This window comes from Podarcis liolepis, assembly GCF_965112155.1.
Source record: "Podarcis liolepis genome assembly, chromosome: 8".
Lineage (NCBI taxonomy): Eukaryota > Metazoa > Chordata > Lepidosauria > Squamata > Lacertidae > Podarcis > Podarcis liolepis.
Window position 1 is genome coordinate 57,425,985 of NC_139560.1, and position 25,776 is coordinate 57,451,760.

General features: G+C 41.5%; 1 protein-coding gene across 3 annotated transcripts in view; it reads right to left on the reverse strand.

Annotated features, from left to right (window-relative positions):
- Positions 1–25,776, reverse strand: part of SLC66A2 (solute carrier family 66 member 2) — a 57,060-nt gene that overhangs the window by 3,064 nt on the left and 28,220 nt on the right. For 2 of the 3 annotated variants that reach the window (XM_083518832.1, XM_083518831.1), the window contains one exon: positions 17,046–17,262. The exons of the other annotated variant lie outside the window; for it this stretch is intronic. In XM_083518832.1, the coding sequence (XP_083374958.1) occupies positions 17,046–17,262 (217 nt within the window). The remainder of the gene's footprint in view (positions 1–17,045; positions 17,263–25,776) is intronic. 3 annotated transcript variants of the gene reach the window in all.

Sequence of the window (25,776 nt, forward strand, 5' to 3'; positions counted from 1 at the left end):
CCTTCCATTTATTTATATTGGTTTATAGCTTATTCCAACTCACTAGACAATCAGATTATGCACACATACCAAGAAATAAGACAGTGTCTCCAAGTATATAAATAATTAAAAGAAGGAGTACCTTAATCATCACTCATTACTTCATATAAACTACCCTTGTGAGTCCTAAAGCACAATATTATTGAAACTTTTCTTTCTATTCAGGTATAATATTGAAGTGAAGGAAGTCGGAGATAGCTTTTATAATTTAAAAAATAAATTTTCATTAACACACTTTCAGTAGTGAAAGTCAAAACCACTGCCAGTTTTTAAGTGCCTGTAACAGTCTTAATGCATTATAAATGGACATATTTTTAATGGAATTATAAGCAGCACCCAGTAAAAGCTTTGGAGTTCATTGTTATAATAACCTAAAATATATTATGCAACGTGTATGAAATATAATTGAAAGCGATGAGCACTTCAGATCTTATTTACAAGTAATCAGACGCAACCATGTGTGTGACAAAATAGGGAAAACGTCCAGTCTTTCTCTAACCAGTGAGAGAGAAAATGGAAGCAAAGAGAAAAGTGAAATGAGACAAGTTTATACTCTAGCTGACAGCAGTCCACAAAAAGAAGGGAAGATCCATGTTAGGGATATGGTTATTTGTTTATGGTTCAATACAAGTCATAAGTAAAATAAAATATGAGATGTGTAGCACAGTCCCCAACGTGGCAACTAAGAAATAAGCTCCACTGCAATCAATGGTATTTAATCTGTATTAAAAGGGCTCAGGATTACAGCCTAAAAACAAGTCAACTTGTGTTTTGAAGAGAACAAAACTATCACAGCCATGCATACACTTCATACAAACCCAGTTATAGAGATCACAAAATAAGCTTATGCAAGAGATAAATTAATGCTTTAAAATGATCAATCCTGAAGGAAGGGTCTTCATGCTACGAGAGTTGCAATCCTGTCACACGCTACTTAAGCTGCCCTGAGATCTCAGTTTCCCGGGGATGGTTACTGAAAACCCAGAAGCAAAACAGGAAGGGGCAAGAAGAAGAGGCAACTTATCATAGGATCCTGAGCTACTGTCATTGGTGGTGACTGTTGCAAATGTAACTGCAGTCCGTTCTGCTCATGCTAGGACTAGCAGAAAACAAGCTACATGCTCACAAACCACATGGGGCATACACTGGGAAACGGTTGAAAGCCCTGGATGCAAATACAGCTCTCTTGCATGAATCGATACCAAGGACAGCAATCAAAAGTGCAGCGGAGGGTTGCACAGCTTTCTGCCATAAGGAAGACTGCCATTGTACTTGCACAGAGCATTTCTCAACATTTTAGTAACCCATAAGCTCCAACATTAAACCCTATGTATGCTTTGACATTCTCATTAAAGTATTGAGACAACAGTGTTTATGGTAGCCTTTGATGCTGTGTTGTGTGCAGTCTAAGAACAGGACTGATTCTACACAGTGTTTCAGTAATATTCACTACGCATCTTCAATCCCAACCCATGGGAAGCACTGTGGAGGCAAGACAAGACGTAGAAATGGATATATGGACATCCTAAACTTCTTTTTAACCCTGCACAATAATAAACCTAAGCAATTTATAACAAACATACACCGTCTTATTTGACTGTGCTTTTTAAATGCTGCTTTAAAAAATATTGTGCACCCAACCCTACAGCCCTGAGTTTTTGCACATAAATACAAAAGAAAAACATTTTCAGATGTTTTAGTTAATGCCACATATTTTTTCAATATGCCGCAGTCACTCATCTATCAATGCCCACTTAAAAGGGAAGAAAAGAAAGCAGCACAGTTACAACCCCCTCCAGTTTAGTAAAAGTGTGTTTGGCCAGAGGGCCAGGGAGAAAAAAAGGGAAAGTTGCCCCCACTCCATGCCCACTCAGGAACTCATCTGGTACAATTAGTGACACTGGAAATTTCTGCTTCATGTGTGCCCCCATTTATGATATTATTGTCTCTTCACTGCACAAACTCAGCTTCCCAGATGAATAAGGGAATGACTTTTTTTTTTGCATATATCTAAGAAAGCCAGGCTAGCTTTGCAGACACACCACTTTTTCCTATTCAGTCATTTCAGAATTTCATATGGGAGAAAGAGACTTTTGTAAGCTGAATAAAGCGTTGCCTTCTGTGAAGTCCAACAGCCGCTCAGAATTCTTTTTTTCTTTTTTTTAGGATGGGGTGGGGGGAGAAAGAAACCCCAGTTAGGCAGGAAGCTAGAAGTAGCACACAATCTGCCTGGAAGCAAGAAAGAAGCCAAGTGCATGGACAGATAAGGAGGATTTCATTTCACAAAGGTTATTTCCCCCATTTTGAGCGGCTGTTCTACGGAACAATTTTCCTCTCCATTAGTAGAAGGGGGGAGAGATATGCAACAATGCAATCATTTAATGAAAGATACAGAAGGCATTTTAACAAGCTGGGAATAAGCTAAGGAGCCTTTGAAACCCCGCCGACTTCAAAATAAAAGGTCCAGAATGTGTAGAACTCAAATTTTATTTACCAACTGTCTAGCAACCATGTAGTGTGCAGATCTATCTATCTAACGTGTAACAAGACTGTGTTAACGGTAAAATTCCAACAGGGGAGAATTTAGTCTGACCCAAATGCTGCTTTTACTAACATTAACATTTCCATATTGGACTATAAAATACAATATAGACCCAGGATTCTGAAGCTTCAAACAAACAGCAAAAAACAAACAAACAAGAAAACGTGTTGCAGAATTTGGCAGCCTCAGAAGTGTAAGATTTAAGACAGAAAATGAATGCCTCCACTATATTACTGCATGGTCAACTCAAGGACAATCCCCAACTCCTGGAGTTGCCACCAAGTTCAATTGGTCAATGGCCCTACACCAACGGTTCACACTCTACAGCTAATACAAAGCTAATACAGTGGTATCTCAGGTTAAGAACTTGATTCTTTCTGGAGGTCCATTCTTAAGCTGAAACTGTTCTTAACCTGAAGCACCACTTTAGCTAATAGGGCCTCCCGCTGCCACCGTGCCCTACTGCGCAATTTCTGTTCTCATCCTGAAGCAAAGTTCTTAACCTGAGGTACTATTTCTGGGTTAGTGGAGTCTGTAACCTGAAGCGTGTGTAACCCAAGGTACCACTGTACATTTACAGCTTCAGCTTCGTTAGTGTGTATTGATCACAGGAGGCTCTCCTCGCAGAATTTAGTTTTTCCAACTGCAGAATTAAACCCACTTTGTTGCAGATCTCCAGTGGGCTGCTCTTCCAAGTTACTGTGATTTGTCACCAAAGGACCCATCAGTTAGGGAAATGTTAACGGCTCCATGGCTGTCAGAAAAACAAAGTACCAGGGCTAGGCAGGAATCAAGCATGTGGTGAACCGAGCTGCAACATGGCTGGTTAACTAGCAAGAGGTGCAAGAGTAACATCGGGTCTTGCAACAACACATATGCCAGAGGGAGCGAAGGAAGCAGGAGCTGCTCTGAAAGAGATGTTATTGCCAGAGGCTCAAGCAACAAAAATAGCACTTCCCAGCGATGTAATGCACTCCAATGGTATCCAGTGACAACACACCTCCCCAGTACAAGCGCTTTTCTTATAGCTGAGCTCTTCAAAATTACTACTTTAAAGAACGGTATGCAAATGCAACAATCCAGTTATGCAATGCATAAAACTGCATTTACCACACACCGGCGTTTTTCCAGCAGTACAGGCATGTAATTTAAAATATGACAGAATTGATATTTATGCGACTGCAATTTATTCTCAGAAAAAAACACCCAGCACCCCCTCTCACTTTCTTAGTCAAGATACTACTTTTTGTGCACTGGCAAGGAGCACCCTGCTATCCATGGGAAAGATACATTTTATTTTATATTTTGCATACCACGTGCCACATTAAAAGTAAAAACTTCAGCCGGTCAGATTTCTACTGTATGTAGCAAGTGGCCATTACAAAATTAACGTACACAAAAACAAACAAGACAGTCCAAGAGAAAGTTAAACATAGAAAATATTCAGAAATGCAAAAAGTCAAACGTTAAACATTATTATAAAGTTCTGCAAGTCATCTAATAAATTTTTTTTAAATCTCCTTTGACAGCACTGCTTTGGGTCAAACCTAGTATGATTGATATTTACACCTGCAATGTTTAAAAAAGCATGCTCAAACCTAGTCATCTCCGGCTTTTTCTAGACCTAAGCAAGACATCATGGATTCAGGGTTCATATTGAAATATTTAAGAAAAGGTTATTCTATAAGCTACCCCAGGCAATGCAGTCCATTGCCCTGCTACTCTTTCCTTGAGATTTTAATGTATATTTCCCTACATTCCACTTTGCACACTGTCAGGTTAGCACTTAACCTGAAACTTGGGAAGCACTTATGAAACAATCTCTGAATACAGAATTAACCCATTTTTGAGCTTCAAGCATTGAAGAGCCAGTTATGCAGACTGCCCAAATCGGACCACAGTGAAGGTCTTCTGTAATGTGGACTGCCAAGGTGGTGCATGTATATTCATTGCTCTGGAAAAGCATCAAGTGTCTTTCAAAAATAGATGAAGATGTGTCCTAAACCATTTCTATTTAATCCCTTGTCTGTGTCTTTCTACTAACGAGAATGGGAAACCATTGTAGCTTCTCTCCTTTGCAGTGGCCTCTAAGTGTTCGGGTTCTGATCCTGAGCCAAAGCAGAAGTAGAAGCTGGAACCCCAGAAGACAGGGCTGGCTAAACTCTGAAACATTAAGATAGCAGCTGGATTTCAGGGCAATCCAGAAACACAAATTATTAAGGAGAAGCAGAGGTCAATCACAATGACGCAGTTCCAAAGTGGATGCCATCAGATAGCATGGTTTAGAGGTAAAGCAGAAATCAAACACAAAAGTGGGCACGTTTCCAAGAGCAAAGTACAGTGGTACCTCGGGTTACAGACGCTTCAGGTTACAGACTCTGCTAACCCAGACATAGTACCTTGGGTTAAGAACTTTGCTTCAGGTTGAGAACAGAAATCACGCAGCGGCAGTGGGAGGCCCCATTAGCTAAAGTGGTACCTCAGGTTAAGAACAGTTTCAGGTTAAGAACGGACCTCCAGAACAAATTAAGTTCTTAACCCGAGGTACCACTGTATTAGCAAAGGTCCAAGGCCCAGGGTCAGTGAGGGTAGCAGGAAGTAGGAACAGGAAGTTGGGTGCACAGAGCCAACGACCAGCAACCGACAGTCTTCATTGGGGAGTTATGTAGACTGGTCACCCAGTCCCCACCGACATCTGTTAGCCCAGCCTTCAAGGTTGTCTGCTTCTAAGTAGGTCCTTTTCTCTTGAGAAGTCTAGTTCTTTTGGACTTGAGCTGTACACTCAGTTGAACAGTGGATGTCAGTGCCTGCATCTTCTGATGCCAGTATTCAACAGCCGAAAGAGCAGCAGCAGGTCAATTGGGAACATCTTTCATGGGTCTTTCTGGGTCCTCTACTGCTGATGGGCCTGGCGACCCTTCTCCAGAGATGTTGGGGGTGTCTGGGGTAGCACTGGAGTCAGGAGATACTATAAGGTCTTCAGTCTTCATGTCACTGGGGTTTTCATCTGAGGGGTCATCCTGGCTTAGGCCTGGATGACACTTAGCCAAATGAAAACTAGCACAGGGCATGGTTTATTGTTATTCTATGTTAGATGGAAGAAAACCTCTTTTACTGGAGACCATGTGAAACTCCCTATGGATTACCAATTCAGACATTTCCACAGTCTCCCCCCCCCCAAGGCATAGAGGCCATCTTGTAACGTATGATGACTATATTCAGGAAAGCCAGACTTACACTCAACCAATTTGCCAAAGACAATTTTCATTTAAGCAACTTGGTAGCTCTTAAGTACATGTACCTTGGGTAGCTCAATAACAAAGAGAAATCTTGCAAGTGGGGATTTTTGTGACTCTGTGCTGCAAGAGAAACTGAATCTGCATACAGCTACTAAAATGGCAAAGGAGTTATTCTGGATCAAGTTTGAGAACACAGACAAATGGTCTTGCTTCAGTTACATGCTTGCTGCCAGGATAATGGCAAATTGTTTCTTAAATCCAAGCCACAGAATTAGATTTCTAAAATACACATGACTTTCCAGCACTTCTCTCTCTTTCTCTCTTAGTGGGTAAAGACCTCAGGTGGGTCATTACTACACTGTGGTACATCTCACTGTACAAAATGTTTGTTTTACTAGTCTCAGTTATAAGACTCCCAGTAGAAATCTCACCATTATTAGTGTCATCTATCTGGTCTGACTGCTTATGCTAGCTTGCATCTGCCCTGAGCAAGTATTTTTACTGTCAATTCTTTGAACTTTCACTTAACCATTACTTACACTTTTCTGCTTGCTACTTGAAATGCATTATGAAAGATTGGGTCTAGGGGTTTTGTCTTCCCATCAGCTGCCACCACTTTGTGGAGAACCACCACCTCTAGCCCCTATTATGTAGAGGAATCCTACTGTTAACTAGGGATAGGGAGGAATTTGGTTTGCATATCTCTGGGTGCTTAGCAATTTCTAGTTGCTAGGTGTTTAATATCTGTAGGTACAATATCCCGTTTTCTATTTATATACTCTTTTAAGATCCCTACCTCACACAATTTAAATAAAACCTCTTAGATTACACTGGGCAACAATTTTTTTACTTTTTGAATGTTGTCTAGATTTCTACAACTGATTTAGGGTATTTTTGCACTGCTGAATCAGGAAATGGCATCCGTTTCTCTCCATCAGGTCAGATTTACTGTAAACTGAATGGTGGGCATTGATAAAGGTAAGTACACGTAAATTGCATGTTGCTTCACCATTTTTCAAACTTCAGGGCTTGAAGTTCCGTTTCTTGGAACTCCTGGAATGCTCAGCGGCAGGGAGGTCTCTCTTCAGAGTCCAACAGTAGTCAGCCATCATGACTGACCCAGGGACCCTGATACCTGGTCTCCATCTCTTTCATGTCCTGATGGAATCTCTCCTCCTGCTCGTCACTCATTGAACCCAGGTTCTCAGGAAACTGGTCCATATGTGAAAATAGGTAGTGCATCTTGACGCTCATGTTGCAGCCCAGGTTTCTGAAAACAGTCAGCATGTTGTTGACAAGTTCTGCATAGTTTCTGGCCTTATTGTTGCCAAGAAAGTTCTTCACTACCAGAACAAATGCCTTCCACGCTTCCAGTTCCACTTCGTTCATAGAGTTTCCGAACTCTGGATCTCTGATGAGCTGACGGATCTGAGGACCGTCAAAGATGCCAGCGTTCAACTTCTCCATGGTCAATCCTGGAAAAGCCTGGCACAAGTAAGTGAAGCAGTCACCATCCTTGTCCAGAGCCTTGGTGAAATGCTTGATTAAGCCGAGCTTGATGTGCAGCGGTGGAAAGAGTATTCTGTCTCTGTCCACCAGAGGGTCGTTGATGACGTCCCTTTCTTTGCAAGGCACCAATTCCTCCCGCACAGGCCAATCCTTCTTCATGTAATGCTGAGCACAGTCCCTACAAGGCACAGAAAACATGGGTACTTGGTGAAGCCAGACTGTTGTCCCAACAAAAAGTTCACTATCTTCAGGTCAACACAAATAAACCACTTATGCTGATCATAACCAATTTTCTTCAGCACATACTTCACCGCTTCATAGTTCTCCTTCAGTGTACTCGAGTGAGCCGGGGTATAGAGGCAAACTGGTTGCCGTTGTGTAGCAGAACACATTTCAGTGATTGCTTGCTGCTGTCAATGAACAGTCTCCAATCTTTGGGTTCATACTGTGGCACTCCAAGCTTGAGCAGAAGCTGCGCAATATCTGCACAGTACACCAAGTCCTTCTCTTCCGAGAAAAAATGGAGGTACTCTTGATGCCTGTTGTGGAGGAAGCTGATGCGACCACTGTCAGAGAGATTCAACTCCTTTTGGGAAAATGGATGTGGAGCATCATCTTCAAGAACCACTTCTTCTTCTTCATGTCCTTTAACACTGGAGGCATCTTCGTCACTAATGTCAGGAAGTTCTCCGAAGATAGGCACTGGAATTTCATCACAATGAGCTACAGGACGACGTGCTGATTGAAGATCAGGATACTTCGTGGGGCGGCTGCCCCATTAACTTAGTTTTGATCCCCCAACTTTATGCTTTGCCGCACCAATTTATGGAAGATTTCGAGGTTTTATGACTTCAAACTGATCCCTTTTCTACATAATCACCCAGAACTATCGGACCTGAATACTTCTTGTCATTAAAATAATCATTTCCAATCAAAACAATGATTCGACATGGCATTTTACCCCCACCAACTTCTTCTAAAATGCTCCACACAAGAGTACATGTGAACAAAAACGTAAAAAAACCAACATGTGGCCATAGCTCAAAAACTTGACCTGATTGAGCAAAACCAGTGTGATTTTTGGATTCAGCGCATCAGATTCATCCTAAACCAACTGAAAAAACGCAGACAACAAATTTGTTGTTGACCAGTGTTATCAATGCAGCATTTTAATTCTAACTTGTTTCTTCAACCGCCTTTTACTACACATAGTAGCGGAGTATAGATATGAGACAAACAGAACTGGAAAATATGCCAAGTTTATTAAAGATAATATAAAATAATAATAAATGGTTTGCTTGCAGATTGGTTATTTAATAGTATGTGGTATAATAACTGTTAAAAATAAGTTGCTGTTGTTTTAAATCTGCTACTGTCACTTGGGCTTTGACTAGATGAGCCTTGTGGTTCCTTCCAACTCTAAACTTCTATGATTCTTTGACTCTTGAGACTGCTGCTGTCCACCTGACAGACATACATCAGTTTTACTCTGAAGTCTTCTTTCTGCTGAAGGACTTAGCCACAAAGGTCTTAACAGGTGTCTTCCTGTGGCCAGCTACTGACTAGTCAGAAGTTAAACTGGAGAACTGACTCCGGGGTTTCACTTTCCTGGGTGGCTTCCCTAAGCTTCTGCCATCAGGGATTCTGAGCTCACTTTCTGCATCTTTAGTCTTTTCAGTATCTTCACCCTCTGACCAACCAACTGCTGCTTTAATGACTGACAGACTTCAAACAGTATTTTGCCCACCCTTATACTGCCTCCAGCCAGAACCAATTTTACCAATCATCAGGTCCTTTCTGGAATTCTGACTCCTCACTGGTGTACACCTAAGGACAAATTCTGAACAGAATAGCCACTAAAGGGCCAATCACAATTTAACCCTTGTCAATTCTCTTGACCCACAGAAAAGCTAGATTCTGCTATTAACTGCTATAACAGAAAACCTTTCATGTTGACAAAACACCTATTTGTAAAATGTTCCAGCCTGAGTAGTTTCTCGGCAGACTGCCAATTGTACATAGGCCTGGTTTGCATGTTAAAACTAAACTGAATTATGTCTAAGCATGAACAAGTCTACATGTAGGTACAAAAAAAACATGTCTGGTTTGCTCCTGCTACCATCACACCGCTACCATGCTACCCACAGCCCTGCTGTGGTTTGCTTTAGTGATACACAAGAACCCACGTGCAAGGTTTGTCTCACTACAGACAAAACTTAAGCTGTAGCTAAAGCTTGCTCTTTGCTTACTGCCCATGGTCTGTCTGGGAGACAAAAACCATGGGCTTGGGTGTGGATATAAGAAGACAAATCATGGCTTAGTTCTGGTTAGTGCTTTGTCAGGAAGGAGCAAAGCAGCTGCAAATTTTGCAGTAAGTACTCACAAGCTCAATTTGTTCATGCTTAACCAAGGATTATCACTTAGTGTGAACTAGGCCTTAGTATCTTGTCTGGCTTCAGTCAGAAGTGAACTGTCAGTTTTTCCCTACACAGCTGACCCTTTACATAACAAGGTACATTGACATTTTTGCTCATGATGCAACCGTTTCTTCACATATGCAAATACTGCCAAATACTCCAGAGCGATCTCGGCCCTGAATGGGAAGTCCAGACTTTGAAAGTCATCGAATCTCCCTTGGTGTATTATATTGTATTGTTTAATTAGTGTTTTTATGGAGCAGTCAAGTAATTTCGTTGTCCTCGAAGGGGGCAATGACAGTAAAGATATTCTTATTCTTATTCTTATTCTTCTTAAAATAGAAACAAAGAGGGTCAAGAATGATAAAGTTTCCTCTCTAAAATCCTAGAGTGCTTTCACCGAACAAGTCAGTACACAAATTTTAAAATGCTATATGTCTCTTCCTCAATGTAATGACACCCTAACTATATATATATGCCACGAACATCAGTGCAAGTGTTATTCATTGGACAATTAAGATGCCCAGAATCTTAAAAGGCTCTTGCAGCAAACCCCCCCCCCAAATATGCTATAATAAATGTGTTAGTTTTCAAAGTGCTGAAAGACACTTCGCTGTTTTTGTAAGTAAATTTTGCACATGATTGCATTCTTAGTATGGCTTTATTGCAGTAAGTCTATGACATGTGTCATCATAAATTTATTTATTTATTTATTTATTTGCTTGCCTGCTTGTTTGATTTATTTATCTCCCAGCTTTCTCCCAATGCAGGGCCCCAAGGTGGCTCACAACATGAATTAAAAACAGACAGCAAGGAAGCTAGTTAAAGGAAAATGCAAGCCATGAAATAAAAGAAGCTGTTGGGAATTTAATGGCAATCAAAATTCCAGATTGGTAATAATAATGCAATCCATGTCCCAAGCTTCCAAACAGTGTGCTTTTATTAATGGGGACATTTTTAAAAGAACTGGCAGCTTATGACAATTTCACATCAGATTGCACCCTAAAAATATGGAATTCCTGAATGAGCAGGTAATTGTCCCTCTTTAAAGGCTGACGGGATGCAAAAGTTGGTCAACCATTAGGAGTTCTAAATTTGAAACTCATTCCGGCATGCCAATGTGCACAACCTCAGGAAGGAATTTCTTATGTCACTTTGCAGCAATCTCTCTGGCATTACAGCAACACTGACAATCTCAAGAGGAAGCAGTATGTCCAGCCCTCGTCTATCACAAAAACCAGTTGACCGGAATTGGGAAGGAAGAGCTCTTGCGGTTATTTTTAGAACATTGGCATGAAGCAGAAACCATATCCCTGAGTGAGTGGATAACATAATATCAGTGGTTTGTTACAGCATACTTTTTTTTGGGGGGGGTATACGCAGCCCTTCAGTAAGAACATATGATAGAAGTTTCGCAGCAGAGAAAGATGATCCGGAGTGAAATCTGTGTCACGCTCATGAAACAACTACATCAACTTGGAATGTGTTTACCATTGATGGACTTGCCTCAGAGTGGGTGGGAATTAAGGTCAAATTCCTCTACCAATCACAGAGAAGCAGAAGTCAGCAAGAACCTACCCACGTCAACATCTCTCTGGGTGGTTAAACACTGGCATCAAGCAGCACATGTGCGGCACACAGATTCTAAGGCTTCCAGGGTATTTTCTCATTTGCAGTGTGTTTCCTTGGCGTTGCTAGATTCACATTAGCAGCTCACCCCACAGGGTTATAGTCCAGAAGCAGCCTTATTCCAAGGATAGTGCATAAAGCAGACCTACAGGCAACAGCTGCTTCATGAACACAGATGGCTTCTAGATTTTCTCTCTGTGTGTGCGCGTACACCCATATATATTACCCTCTTGTTATGATCAGAACAATATATTGTGAATTTTGATCTCATGCAACCAGTTCTCCCAAGCAGATACATGTTGAATCAAATGGATCCCTAAATGCTCTTCTTTTTTTTTGGAGGGGGGTTATCTGATAAGCAGAGTCAGCAGTCTTGCTCATGGAATAGCACAAGACGTGAAGCCATCAACACAATTGCACCCAAGTTCCCATTTCCAATGCTGTGAAGCTTCCTGATACAGAGACCTCCGAACAATGCCACAGGCACAAGACCTGTCATGAAGACATCCGGAAACACACTAATTGTGCCTACTAAGTGGTGGTGAGGGCAGAAAAATAAAAGCTTACATTGCTACGTCCATCACATCTTCAGATATCTATCCAGCTGAGCTTTTTTGAGTGGTTTGGGGTTTACTTATGTCTACCCCCATGTAAGAGCCATCAGCAGCTCGCTGTAACAACTCTGCAAAGCATTCTGAAGACAAAATTGCTCCCCTCCATGGCAATCTGTTCATCACTGCTGAAACAGTATCTGATGAGGCATCCAATGCACTGTCTCGTCCTATTTTATGGCATCAGTTTCAATCTTCAAGGCCTGAGAATGTGGACAATTGTAGCAGGATGGCTTTCTTTCCTATTGTGACTTCTTAAAGCTACCCCCCACCCCACAGAATGGACCTGGCAGTTTATTCCAAGGAACCAGAGGTTTATTCCAACTATTGTTCCTTTCTGTGCAAGGTGCATAAGAGGGTGTGTATTAAGTTGCAGAAACTGTTGGAGGGAACTGATTATCTGGAGCCATTTCAATCAGGTCTGAGGCCTGGTTTGGAGACAGAAGTGCCCTAATGGATGGCCACCTCTGTGAAAGAGGCAGGGGGAATGTGACCCTGTTAATCTTGCAGATCTCTTTTGATGCTACTGTTCACAGTATTCTCCTGGATCGTCTCCATGCATTGTTGGCCAAAGGCATTCTTCTGAATCATCTCTACACACTGGGGTCAGAAGCACAGGATTTCAGTGGTTTGAGTACCACTTGCAGGACAGTTCCAGAGAGCAGCACTGTGTGACTGTGCCACAGCCCCCTGGCAAACCGTGGGGTGCTGCAAGGCGCTACACTGCATCCAATGCTATTTAACATCTATATGCAGTCACTTAAGTCATATCTCCCTATGACTGCAGGAGAGCAACACCATTGGGAAACAGGGGCTATGAAAATGGATGAGTTGTGCACCCTAAAATCCAGGCCACGGTGCACATAAACAAGCGCCGGTTATTTACCTTTTTATTCATAGAGACAATTGAGAACACCAAGTGCAATAGTGTTCTACTTATTTCTAATATGAATTCTACAAACAATTTAATGAGAGATTATTATTGCTTTGGGGAACAATTCTTGCAGGCTGAGGGTCACAGCAGAACCCACTATTATTAAATATAAATTTATTTAATCCTTCTTCTTGCAATCCCCTCAAGAAGATATGAATTTATAGTGGTAATAAAATATTTAAACCCCAAGTTCAATTTAGCTGGTACCATGCCAATGATTCATAACTTTGTCTTATTATATTCTCTCCACGGTCTGTCCATGCTATTTAAATATTAGGAGGTTTTCAATTACAGTAGAATATGAAGTCTCTCTCTCTCTTGTAAATATAAATATATATTAAAGTTTTCCTAATATAACTTTAATACTCCCCATAGCCTGAATCAATGGTCTTAAAATACAAGTGTTCCACACGAGAGCTAGTGAAAATATCCTTAGTTAATTTTTGTGTCTTAATCACACCCTTCAGCAAGAGAAAGCTTTGGTACATTTAACACCAGGGACATATAAACTCCATAAATGGTGTTCTCCTCTACGGTTTATCTCTTCTCCCATGGCCATCATCAGACATAAGGAGCTTCCCACAATGCACTTGAATTCATCAATCTCCTTGTAGTGCTCAATCCCGCTTAATGTTACCAACAAGGTAATAAGCTGCAAGAAGTAATTTGTTTAGAGATTGTAATGTGTGCTGACTGACACCAAAACTGTTCAACATGACTGAAGGGTAGAGGAACAACAGGGCCACTTCCAAGAGTTTTTTTGAGTTGCCATGGGGTGGCGAAACTCCAAAGGACCAGTCCCTGAAGCTGCTGCTGCTGCCTGTCTGAAGAGCTAGAGGACCAGCAAGTGAAAACACAGCCTGGATTATTTATCCAAGCAGCACCAGCTCCAGCTTCTTGGTTCTGGTCTGGCCTTCCCACACACAGAGGGACAATCACAGGGACATCTCCTGGATGGAGCATGCAGGCACATATACAAGCTCTCTTCCAAGTGCACTGCTCCAAAGCATCAAATGAAACTGTGGGGAAAGGGAAGCTCAAAACCTGTGAAGTTGCACAGCAACCTCTCCTTCCTCCCTTGTCCCGCACTGCCCAGTCTTTCATCTGGTGAGACCATCTAACAACTAGTGAAATTGGAGCTACTGAGAAAATGCAAGAGCAGGGCCAGACCTGGCCTCTGAGGAGAGCTAGAGAGGGGTGGTGAAGATGTGGCAGGGGGAAAAGGGGTTGACATGCCCTGCCTCATCACACATACTGCCCCCCTCAAATTGGTGGGCATTCTGCAAGTATGTGTGGTCAAACAAATAAATATAAGCAATAATATTTATTTTCTTACGTTTATATCTCACCTTTCTCCCAATCATGGAACCCTAAATGGGGAGGTGGTATCAAAAAACCAAAGATATTCTAATGAATAAAACTGGGAAATGAGTCACTGTCTAGAGCAGGAATGACCAACATGCTATCATACAGATGTTACAGGAGTACAATTCCCATCATCCTTGACCACTGGCCATGCTGGCTGGTGCTGATGGAAGTTGTTAGTGTCCAACATCTGGTGGACAGCACATTAGCTACATTGCTCTTCAAATTTCACACAGCAAGCAACATTTCCTGCTAACATTGAACAAAGTCAAACCATTGACCTCTCTAGTCAAATATTATCTGTTCTGGCTGACTGTGGCTCTCCAATTCTCAGGCAGAGGGCTTTACCATCACCCACTACCCTTTCCTAACTGAAAATGTTGAGGATGGGACCTTCTGCAGGCAAAGCCATTGCTCTTCCACTGAAATACAAAGTAACACCATCTCCTTCCAAAAAATGGGAAACAAAAAAGGGGTTTCTGCTTACTGCATTCACCGCTCCTTTGAACATAAACAGCTACTTGAAAGAAACCATCCTAACTCTGAAAACTGAAAACTGTTCATATTTCAAATTGCTCTCCTGTTTCATGCTGATGTAACAAAACGAAATAAAAAAGCAACAAAAGACAAAAGCAGACCGTTTCAGCCACCAGATTTCCCTGCATGCGCTGCCAACAACCATTAAAAAACCTCTCAGACCCATGACTCATCGGCTTCTGCTGGTGCACCTCATTCATAACTGCAATCCATTCATCAACACCAATGTGGCATTTAGTGATTAAATGAGGCTGGTTCTTTGCAATTTTTCTTTGAAAGAACATTCCTGAAGTGATTAAAAAAGAAAGAAAAGGCCCTCGCCTTGCATTAACCTTTGTAGAGCTCAAATCTTAATCAGCTTTTTTAAAAGACAAAGCAAAACAAAACAAAAACCACCAGACAAATGGCCACAAGAGAGTTGCCCAAAGTGTAAATAAGATCTCCAGAGTTTCGGAAAATAGTCTACATGGCCACGAGTGAGCTGATTAGCATACGCACAAAACGAAATAACTTTGGAAGATAGAGTAGAATGGTTAGACAAGGATGGGGAACCTATTGCCGTCCATATGCTGTTGGACTCCAGCTCCCAGCATCTCTGACCACTGGCCATGCTGGCTGGGGCTGATGGGAAGCCCAACAACATCTGGGAGGGCCACAGATTTCCCATCTCTGCAGCAGAGGAAAAACTGAAGAGCTGGCAAAGAGTATGGTGAAGAGTAGCGGCTAAGGCAGCAGGTGAGGATATGATGGTTATGAAGGAAGAGTAAGGAACGGTTAAAGGGGTAGAAGTTAAAGATGAAGAAGACTTGGTAAGAAAAGGAAGTTTTAGAGGTAGATACCCAGTTTCGGACACCAATACCATTTTATGAGCTATCATCTTTCCTTTTCTCAGACGTCACATTCTTGCAATATGTTAACATCCGGGAACTCTGAAATGATGCATTTATTTCCTAGTTCTTTTAATCAGATGATGTCAAAGAAATTAAACATAATCTAACCACCAGTGATAAATTGAATCCTCTCTTATAAAACAATTAACTTCCATTAAAATACTCATTTATAACAAGAAACGACTGGAGACTTACTGAAGTCCTGAGATGAATAGAAATTAAGCAATTCTTTACTTGATAGATGTTACTAATGTGCTATTCTGGGAGCTCTAGTACTTGGATGTCAAGATTAGAATGGTCATTAATAGAATTATAACTTCTCTGCCTAAATTCTCCGCTCTGCAACACACTCTAAACCCAAAATGAGGTCCAAAGTCTTATTAAATAGCAACTGCAATGCAGATCTAAGTGGGGGGCGGGGGAATTGGTTTATAAGTGATGCAGGCTTTCCTTAGCATATATTCCAAAAGTATATTAAATTACTGGAAGATACTCCATCTGAGCTCCCTTGGCAAGCTTCTCAGGCCTACAGTACAAGTATCGGTGGCCAGGACAATTACTATTCCTCATACACTTCACACATTTTTAACTTTTGGCTTATTTCCCTTCCTGTCCTTCTCATGAATTTCAGAGAAACTCCAGAAGCTGTAGAGAAGAAAACAGCTAGGTGGACTGGACCCTGGTGCACTCAGATTTTCAGGTGTGTGTTTGCATGGGTACATATACACACTTGAAACCCCAGGGTGGTGGTGGGGTTAAAACTGCTTGGGAAAACAATTTCAAGCTGGAAATGGCTAGCAAGAGAAAAGCTACACATATCCTGTGCTTCCACTTTGCTTCTCCTTATCAATCCTCCCCTCCTGGAGGCAGCTTTTTTCCTTTTCTGAAGGGGCCATCAAATGCAAGTTTGATTGCAATGTTGATTGGACACTGATGGACTCACAGATTTTCAAATGGATGTCCTGCATGGGTATATACACATGTGAAACCCCAGGGTGGGGAGAAGGGTGAAAGTATAGGTATATTAAATTACCATAACCCAACGGCCCTTTTAGAAAAGGAAAAAGCTGCTTCAGAGAAAGGGGGCAATAAGAGAAAGAAAAGTGGAGGCAGAAGAGTTCTGCAGCCCTTTTCCCTGTTTGCCATTTCCAGCTTGAAATCACCTTTCCAAGCAGCTTTCCCCCCTCGCCTCCCCAGAGAGTTGTTGTGTTATTTTCCTATTTTAATCAGAGTAGTTCTGGGAAGGCTGCCGAAGCAATGAGAAATAATTACGTGTGTGAACAGAGCCAGAAACGTGACTGAAGTATTTTAAGAGACATGCATACCATCTTACCTCATTCCTTCCGTTGACCTATTCTGATAGTTACGATAGAGCTGAGGGATGCCCAGCATGGCTTCAGTGAACACGGCAAGGAAGCCCAGAGTTTCAACAAAGATAGTTGAGTCAAGAGAAAGGTAAGTGATGTATCCTGTGACTCCCGTGAAAGCCAGAACACATTGCACATAATCTGTAAACTTGTTCCAGTGCCAGAAATAGTTCAAGTCAAAATCTGAAAGACAATGTTCATATTTATAAATAATAAACAAAAGCACCAAAATAACCAATTCAATCAATAGTCTTTGGACATAAGGGGGTGGGGAAGTAATATTAGAATACTCAAGCAATGTAAAGAAACCAGCACAAACACTAAGCTGGGAGATAAACTTGAGAATTTGACACACACACTAACAAAAAATCATTAGTAACGAGCAGTGATAAGAAGGGTGAAGGCGGTAAAAACCAAGCATGTGGTGATGGATAAAACTTAGAATATGTTTATGGTACACTGCAGGGCAGCAGAATGAGGGATATTTAGATGACACAGGGTTCAGACACATGCTGCTATGATTTGCCACTAACCATGAGAAGGTTGCATCTGTATACATGAGAGAACAGGAAAGGGTGATCATAGTGCCAAAACACACTTTGCGTTATTCCTGAAAAGTCTTTCAGCCCGACTCCAAAATCTACATAGAATGCAGCCCTCCAGGCCTCTCTACCTTGTCCTTGGGACCCTTCCCTTCTATTTCCAGGCCACATCCATGAATAGCCCTGCTCCATGCCCTCTTCAAGTGCTATTGTCTGTTTTTTGTATGGCGATAATAAAGCTTGCTTGCTTATTTATTTATTTATTTATTTACTGACTTGATCACTTGTATGGATGGGTGGATGGAGAGGTTTAAGTATAGAAACCTCTGATTTTTGCATACCTGGAATGTAACCTACTGCATCCCTTGCTACAGCCAGTTTTTCCCCCTCTAGCTCCACCCACCACTGGTATGCAGACCTGGAAGGAAAAGTTCTGGAGGAAAAGTTAGCCATCCCTGATTTAAGAAAAACAACAAGAGACTGAAACAAAAGCCATGTTGATAAAGCACTGAGATATTACCACAGAGTACCACGATCACGCCACAGAACGAATGGCCACCAACAGAGAAGTCTGAGAATCTCAAGGCTGATTCACACATACATTGTCTCACAAATTCACTTGTTTAGAATATCTCCAGAGCCATGGTTTGGGGGATTGTACAAACACCCTTTACAAAGAGATGCATGCACTCCCAGTGGTGGTACAGCTCACAAGTATATGTCCCCTTTGAAGATACAGCTCATACAACTCTCTTTATCAGGAATGGGGAACCTGTGGCCCTCCAGGTGTTTCTGGACTCCAGCTCTCATCACTCCCACTCCAAATACCCAACGGTCAGAAATGATCCTCCTAGCCCTGCTGTATGGGGGAATATGAGCAAGTTTTACATTTGCATGCTACAAAGACATGGAAAGCGGATGCTAATCATTCCCTCATTTTCTTTGGTCCAGAATTGTATCTAAAGTTAGTGCACACTGATGGGCTTGTGCACATGTTACACTGGAATGAGAGGGAGATATTAGTAGGTGCTTTACTGGAGAGAAATCAGTTATCAAAGTTATGCTAAAAGCAGCCAAATGCATTCTTAAGGGTGCAATTAAACAGATGTATTTTTTAAAAAAATGCAAGTCTATTTTGGTGCATAATAATTTTTTTGCTCCGTTTCGGATATCACCAGCCCTTTCTTCCAAGAAGAAGTAAATAATGTCATGTTGCTTTCCAGAATTTCCTTCACCACTCCCTAATGTTGCTAATCTTTCCTCAGATAACTAAACTAGTATTTTAAATCATCACGAACAATAGGGTTTGAATATTCTGCAAAGCTGTTCTAAATAAGTCACGTTACATGGTGAAATAATTACTTCTAAATGCCTTGGGGAAATATAAATATAAATGATATAGCAAATGACACTCCTGTGAAACATTGCTTCCAAAATTCACCCAATACCTTTGTGGCTTTAAAATATATTTTAAATGACTGCATCAGTCTAGATTTGGGATAATTGTTTAGCAGCAGTTTATTTAACCCTTCCGTTCTACATCTATGATGGCTAACAACTTTTTAATGATATAGATGTCCACAGAAAACGTAGACAAAGACCATAAATTGCACAGTTACAACTTTTAACACATAACTTGATGTTCTCCAAACATTTAATTTCACCAATTTTGATGGATAATATTTTAAGAGTGTTGAAGCATACTGTAAAAATAAACAGATAAAAAAAGAACAAAAAGGATCTTGTCTTCTATAGAAACCAGGTTAAAAGCAGCAGTTGTGTACACACTACCAAAAAGAACAACCCAAAGCAGGTCTGGATGTACACTATCTCCTAAGAAGAACAGGCAAACAAGAGGAAATAAAAGACAACAGGACAATACTGAAAGGAGTATTTGCTCGGAACATTAAAAATGGAAGGAGTTTCTTCCTCCTCCCTCCAAGTTCTACACAGATGAGCATTAACTTTCGGAGGGTAGCTATAATGAAACTCCCTACCCTATTACAGTCCAGTTACCAGCTGGCTATCTGCTCTAACAATATTTCAGAAAGCAGTGTGCCAGATTCCATGTGCTTGTAACAGAAAAGCAGGCTTGAGGGGTCTGGTGAGTACCAGTTTAATTGTTGCCAAGCGGTCTGTGATAGCAGGGCTCATCAAACACGGAGGCAAGCCATGCACTTCGGCTTCCAAAAAGGGAAGCTGCGCTAACGAAAGAAGCAAGGGAGGCAATCCGCTTTACATTTTAAAAAAGGAATAAAAGGCAGAGTGGCACTGAAATCCTATCCCATGGGTTAGTGCGTGTGATCAATAGTTTAAAAGCCGATTAAAACTTCACTCCTTCTACACAAAGGGGAGCTTGAGCAAAAGCCTCTGCCATATATTAGCCAATGTGTGGCAGGGAGCAGCAGAATCGTGTTTGCCAACTCTACTCCTAATCTACACGCTGCAACATCTCCTGGCATCTGCAGGTTGAGAAGAAGATTGGCTTGGGAGCCTTCAAAGCATGTACACTGATTTTTCGGGGGGGGGGGCAGCAGGGCCAGCACCTGGCACTCTTGAGCAGGTGCCAGGGCCACAGCACCTGTCAAAGCCTACTTCTATGGCTGCTCTCGGCCCTCCTAACACTGAACAGCATGAGGCAGCTGGATCTAAGCTCTGTTTTAACTCCCAGCAATACCTGTAGCTTTGCATTATTCTGGGACACTGTGAGAAACCAACAACTCCTGCTTGGAGTAGGGCTGGGCGATATCTGTTTTTCAACATTGTGATATATCACCAACTAAACATAACGATTATACCAATATATCGCGATGTCTGAAATAAGGATGGAACTATGTAGAACAGGCTTCCTCAACCTTGGCCCTCCAGATGTTTTTGGCCTACAACTCCCATGATCCCTAGCTAGCAGGACCAGTGGTCAGGGATGATGGGAATTGTAGTCTCAAAAAAATCTGGAGGGCCAAGGTTGAAGAAGCCTAATGTAGAGGCATTGGCTAGCTTCACAGCTTTTCCTGCACTGTGATTTTTGCATAGTGTGTGTGCGCGCACACACACACACACACACAAATCATGAGTCACGATATATCACCAGGTAAAGAATTATGAAACCGATATCATAATATGGACTTCAAAACAGTTTTGGACAATATATTGATATACAGTGGTACCTCAGGTTACATATGCTTCAGGTTACATATGCTTCAGGTTACAGACTCCGCTAACCCAGAAATAGTACCTCGGGTTAAGAACTTTGCTTCAGGATGAGAACAGAAATCGTGCTCCAGCGGCACGGCGGCAGCAGGAGGCCCCAATAGCTAAAGTGGTCTTCAGGTTAAGAACGGACCTCCGGAACGAATTAAGTACTTAACCTGAGGTACCACTGTATTGCCCCGCCCCAGCTTGGAGCACTGCCATTCCAGCCAAACAAGGCTGCTAGGACCATTGACAGGGAAAGCCACTGCCCTAGACCCCCTCAAGCCCAAAGTCAGCCCCAAATGGAGGTGAGGACAAGAGCACGGGACAAGCACATCCAATGAGTAAAGTGAAAAAGCACAAGCTTGCTTCCTCGTTATTCACAGCTTCTAAGCACCATGAAGTTTGCCCAACCTCATCGTCTGAGCTGTATATTGGCTCCAGTCCACTTGGCAGCCTCCCTTGGCTGTGTTTCATTGGAAAAGTGTCAAGAGATTCAGTCACAAATCTTCTATGTACCTTGACTTTTGGCTTGAGTTCCTCTATCAATAAATAGACAATTGCCAGGGCTAAATTAATGTATATTGAATACCAAACATCCTCTGTGAGGTTAGTCATAATACCATTAACTTTTCCTGCTTCAATCTTCCTCAGTTACCCCACTCCTGCCTCTATGGGCCACTTCTACTCCAACACCTTGTGGTGTGAAGTAGAGTCTATGGGCTAATTCACAATATGAACCGGCAAGAGCTGCTTTTCCAGGCCACATTAGACCTTGTAATATAGGTGTGGTGAATTAATAATCTAAAACATAGTATTTTCCCCCACTGATATGAAAATGAACACCTGATTTCTCCCCCCAACACACACACCACCACCACCACAACAACCCATATTGGTAAAATGGTTTGATATTACTGAAGGTTTGATATAATTCACCAGTGAGCTGGCCTTTCAAAAGTGCAATGAAAAAGGCAGAAGAGACTTTGCACCAATTTTAGTTGCTAAGAGCACGCAAGCTCTTGAGCTTTAGGCACTTCAACCGAAAACTACACGCACACACTCAAACACAGAGCTTTATAAAATGAGAAAGCTGCAAACTGCTCTGTCTGTTCCATCCAGGGTCACATCTCCAACACAGCAGGAAGGGGGGAGTGGAGTGGTGCAAAATGACCTGGCAACAAGCCCTTCCAAGAACCACACACAGACTGAAGTGAAGTCAAGATGACATTGGTTTGCAGTGAAGTAAAATAAGCCCCGCAATGTGTATTCAGGATGTTTTTTGCACTGTCACGTGAACAGAATTGCCACAGCACTCTATCCTCCTTGCAAAAAGGAGCAACTGAAAGCACACGTATTGGCCTGGTTCCTATGCCACCTTAAACTAAACGTGGTGCTGCAAGCTACTGAAATCGTGGGTATTCCTCCCCACTCCTGCTGCTGGTCTGGCCTAACCTTACGTCTAATCCTGGACTCATGGTTTGCTCCCCACAAATAAAACATGAGTGGCATGACAAGAATAAATATTGGTTACAAGCTCCGGGCTTGATTGCAGAGAAGGAAACCATCAACCCAGATTTAGACATCACACGAAACCAGGCTATGGGTTAGTTCCTAACAGTGTGGAAGCATGAGTGGCAGAGGAGCAGAGTGCCCAGGGCCCAGGAGAGGGAGGTACAACGGGTACATCGTACCCTTGCACGGGGTCAAAAAGGGGGCCCAATAGCACAAAATTCCCTCGGACCTCAGAAAACGTTTGCATATAGTGTGAAGACTAGCATTTACATTTCGTCCGTCCGCCCCCCCCCCCCGTTTTCTCTTCTGCCAAGTGCCCCACTTCTTTCAGCCAATCCGGAGAGGGGATTAACTAAAGTTCCAGTGAATGATTTGAGAAGGCGGGCTTGCCTAGCCTCTCCTGCAGGTGACGTGCTCCACCTACTGAGGGGACTGGCGAAGGGCAGCGGGTGTCAGCACTGACATTAGCCCACCTTCAAGCAAAGGAGGGCAAAGCAACTCATTGCCCCCAGTATCATGAACAGATGAAGAGCTGACTACATCTGGCAAAATTATTTTTTCCAAACAACTCTCCTAAGAATCAGGATTATATTTACAAATTATATTTGTAAAGGTCTTGATAAAAGCAAAAACAAAAAAACCCCCACTATACCAAAAGAAAACCCCACCAAAGATATTTATACTTACTGGATCATTATTCATCTTTGTGTACAGTGGCACCTCGGGTTACATACGCTTCAGGTTACAGACTCTGCTAACCCAGAAATAGTACCTTGGGTTAAGAACTTTGCTTCAGGATGAGAACAGAAATCACGCAGCGGCGGTGCGGCGGCAGCAGGAGGCCCCATTAGCTAAAGTGGTGCTTCAGGTTAAGAACAGTTTCAGGTTAAGAACAGACCTCCAGAACGAATTAAGTACTTAACCTGAGGTACCACTGTATTTTGATTTGGACATTTTCTGACAAAAAAGTGTTGTTAAATTGGAACTATTGGTTAACTTGAGAAACAGTGTGCACAACTCAAGTTATTTTGGCTAACTTGCAACAAGCTGCAAAGTTTGCAGAGGAGCTCTTGCAGCATTGTTGATGTTTTCGTCAAGTGAGCACAGCTAGGTGCTGCAGTTTTTACTTATATTTAAAATTTTGCTTACAAATAAAGCTGAGACTGACAGAAAGAATGGTGAAGCCCAGAGAACAGTTTTAAAGTTGAACAAAGGGAGATTGGATTCAGGTAGGTAGCCGTGTTGGTCTGATGCAATCAAAATAAATAAATAAAATTTAAAAATTGCCCAGTAGTACCTTAGGGACCAACTAAATTTGTTTTGGGTATAAGCTTTCGTGTGCATGCACATGAAAACTTATACCCAGAACAGACTTAGTTGGTCTTTAATTTTTTATTAAAGGGAGATCGGTTATAGCATGTAATATTTTACTACAGAGGAAGGCGGCAGCTTTAGTCACATCCCAGCAGTGTCCCCCTTAATTTTGTCTTGTATAAATTAACTGGAAACAGTGGGCAAAACAACTCTCAGAATTTTCTACTCCTGCTTAGGAGCAAATCGTTAGGTAGGTAGTTGGCTCCTCTGAAAATCAAAGTATTAAATGTATTTGAATTTACATAGGAAATCCCTCACTACTGTATCCCTACAACACTCCACATCTGCATTTTTGCCTTAAGGTCTTAGATGCTAGTTTTGTGTGAGCTTTATATGTCATCGTTCTTAAAAATTATGATCCATAATATTATGTAGTGTTGAGAAATGTAGTGGTATGATGAATAATATCACTTACTTTCAACATAGCATCACTTTATCAATGTGATTTAACCCTTAAATGGATAAGTGGGGTCATATTTACCCCACTACTTTCCGATTCTATATCACCATGGCAACCGCTTCAGTACTATTTTATGACAGTCTAACGTAGCATTGCCACATTTGGTACTAATGTACCAGGTATGGTAGAATTTTGAATACTAAAGTACAGAAATATTACTACTAATCTGCTACCACTACTTCTACTACTACTAAATTATTAGTATATTTGTCTTTTTATCTTTCCCTCTTTTTTAAAGATATAAAATATTAATTTATAAATCATCTCTCCAAAATGTATTCTCATGAATTAGGAGGCCAGCAAAGAAAATACAAGAAAAATGAAAAGGGGGAGGGGGGTCAACACTCTTTCCATGTGGATTAAGTGTGGCATCAAAACATTTTTTCAATGAACTCACCTATAGAATTGAAGCAAGATGAAACTGTTGGAAACCTCGTCACCATATGAGGAGCAGCTGATTTGGTTAATCATATACAGTATTTTGATGAAGGGGCAGATGCAGGAAACGGAAATGGAAGACAGAAACAGACATACAGACACATATGGAAGTAAATTTGGAAGATTAGAGGAGTGATCACAATATAGGCCTTGACATTGGATGTATCACCACTGAGATTCCATCTCATCACAAGGAAATTAAAAGAGTATATTACAAACAGACACATTCCTCTGCCTAAAACATTCCCAAAAGACAGCGGCAATCAAGTTTGAATCTTGAGAAACAACACATTTTGCTTGAGAGGCAATCTGCAAAGTACTTTGCAGTAATAGTAGATTCCACACCAGATTCTTCCCACATTGAACAACATTTCTTTTGAGGTATGTACGTTTAAAAGAAACGCAGCATGAGATTCCAGTAAGATTTCTCAAGTCTGTAAATTGTAGCAACAAAAGAGGAGAAGAAATTGCTCAGTTGATAACTGATACCTCGAAAGAACATGCTATTCCTCTCGGTGATTGTAGAGCTCAAGTCTATAGTAATGGGGCAAATATGGCCGGAAAATACAACGGCACACAAGCAAAAATACAAGAACAATGCTCAACAGCTTTTTTTTTTTACCTTGATTATTTTCTAAGTATAGATGGATAAAAAGGAATTTCTATGTCATTCTACTTTGCATGTTTCCACTCATAAGTGCATTTCGTTCTATTTCTATGTCAATCTGCAAATGTTTTAATCTACCCCAAAATTTGAATTTCAAAATACTTATTTTAAATATGCCAGCATAACTCCATCCTTATTTAACCAGGGCAAAACCAGCAGAATTTATAGGACTGTGAGCCCTGAAAATTGGGTGTTCAAGGCGAGGGACAGGGACAAGGAAGGGCAAACTGACTCTAGATCTTAACATTGATCAGCTTGGTCACATGACCTGGTAATCCTGAGGAAGGTGCACTAGCAAAAAGGATGGTGTAGGTCAAACTCTATTTTAAAGGCTTGTTTCCTCCCTGCTAGGCTTCGGTTGTCTCAGCCAGCAGTAGCCCCACTACCGAACAGATTTTGGCTCTGGTGTACTTTTATGCCAGCTTAATGTAAGGCGCTGTAAATTACACTGGCTTCCAATGCTTAGTATTGCTCCCTAAATTTTAATGGAGAGCTCCACTTAGTGTCAG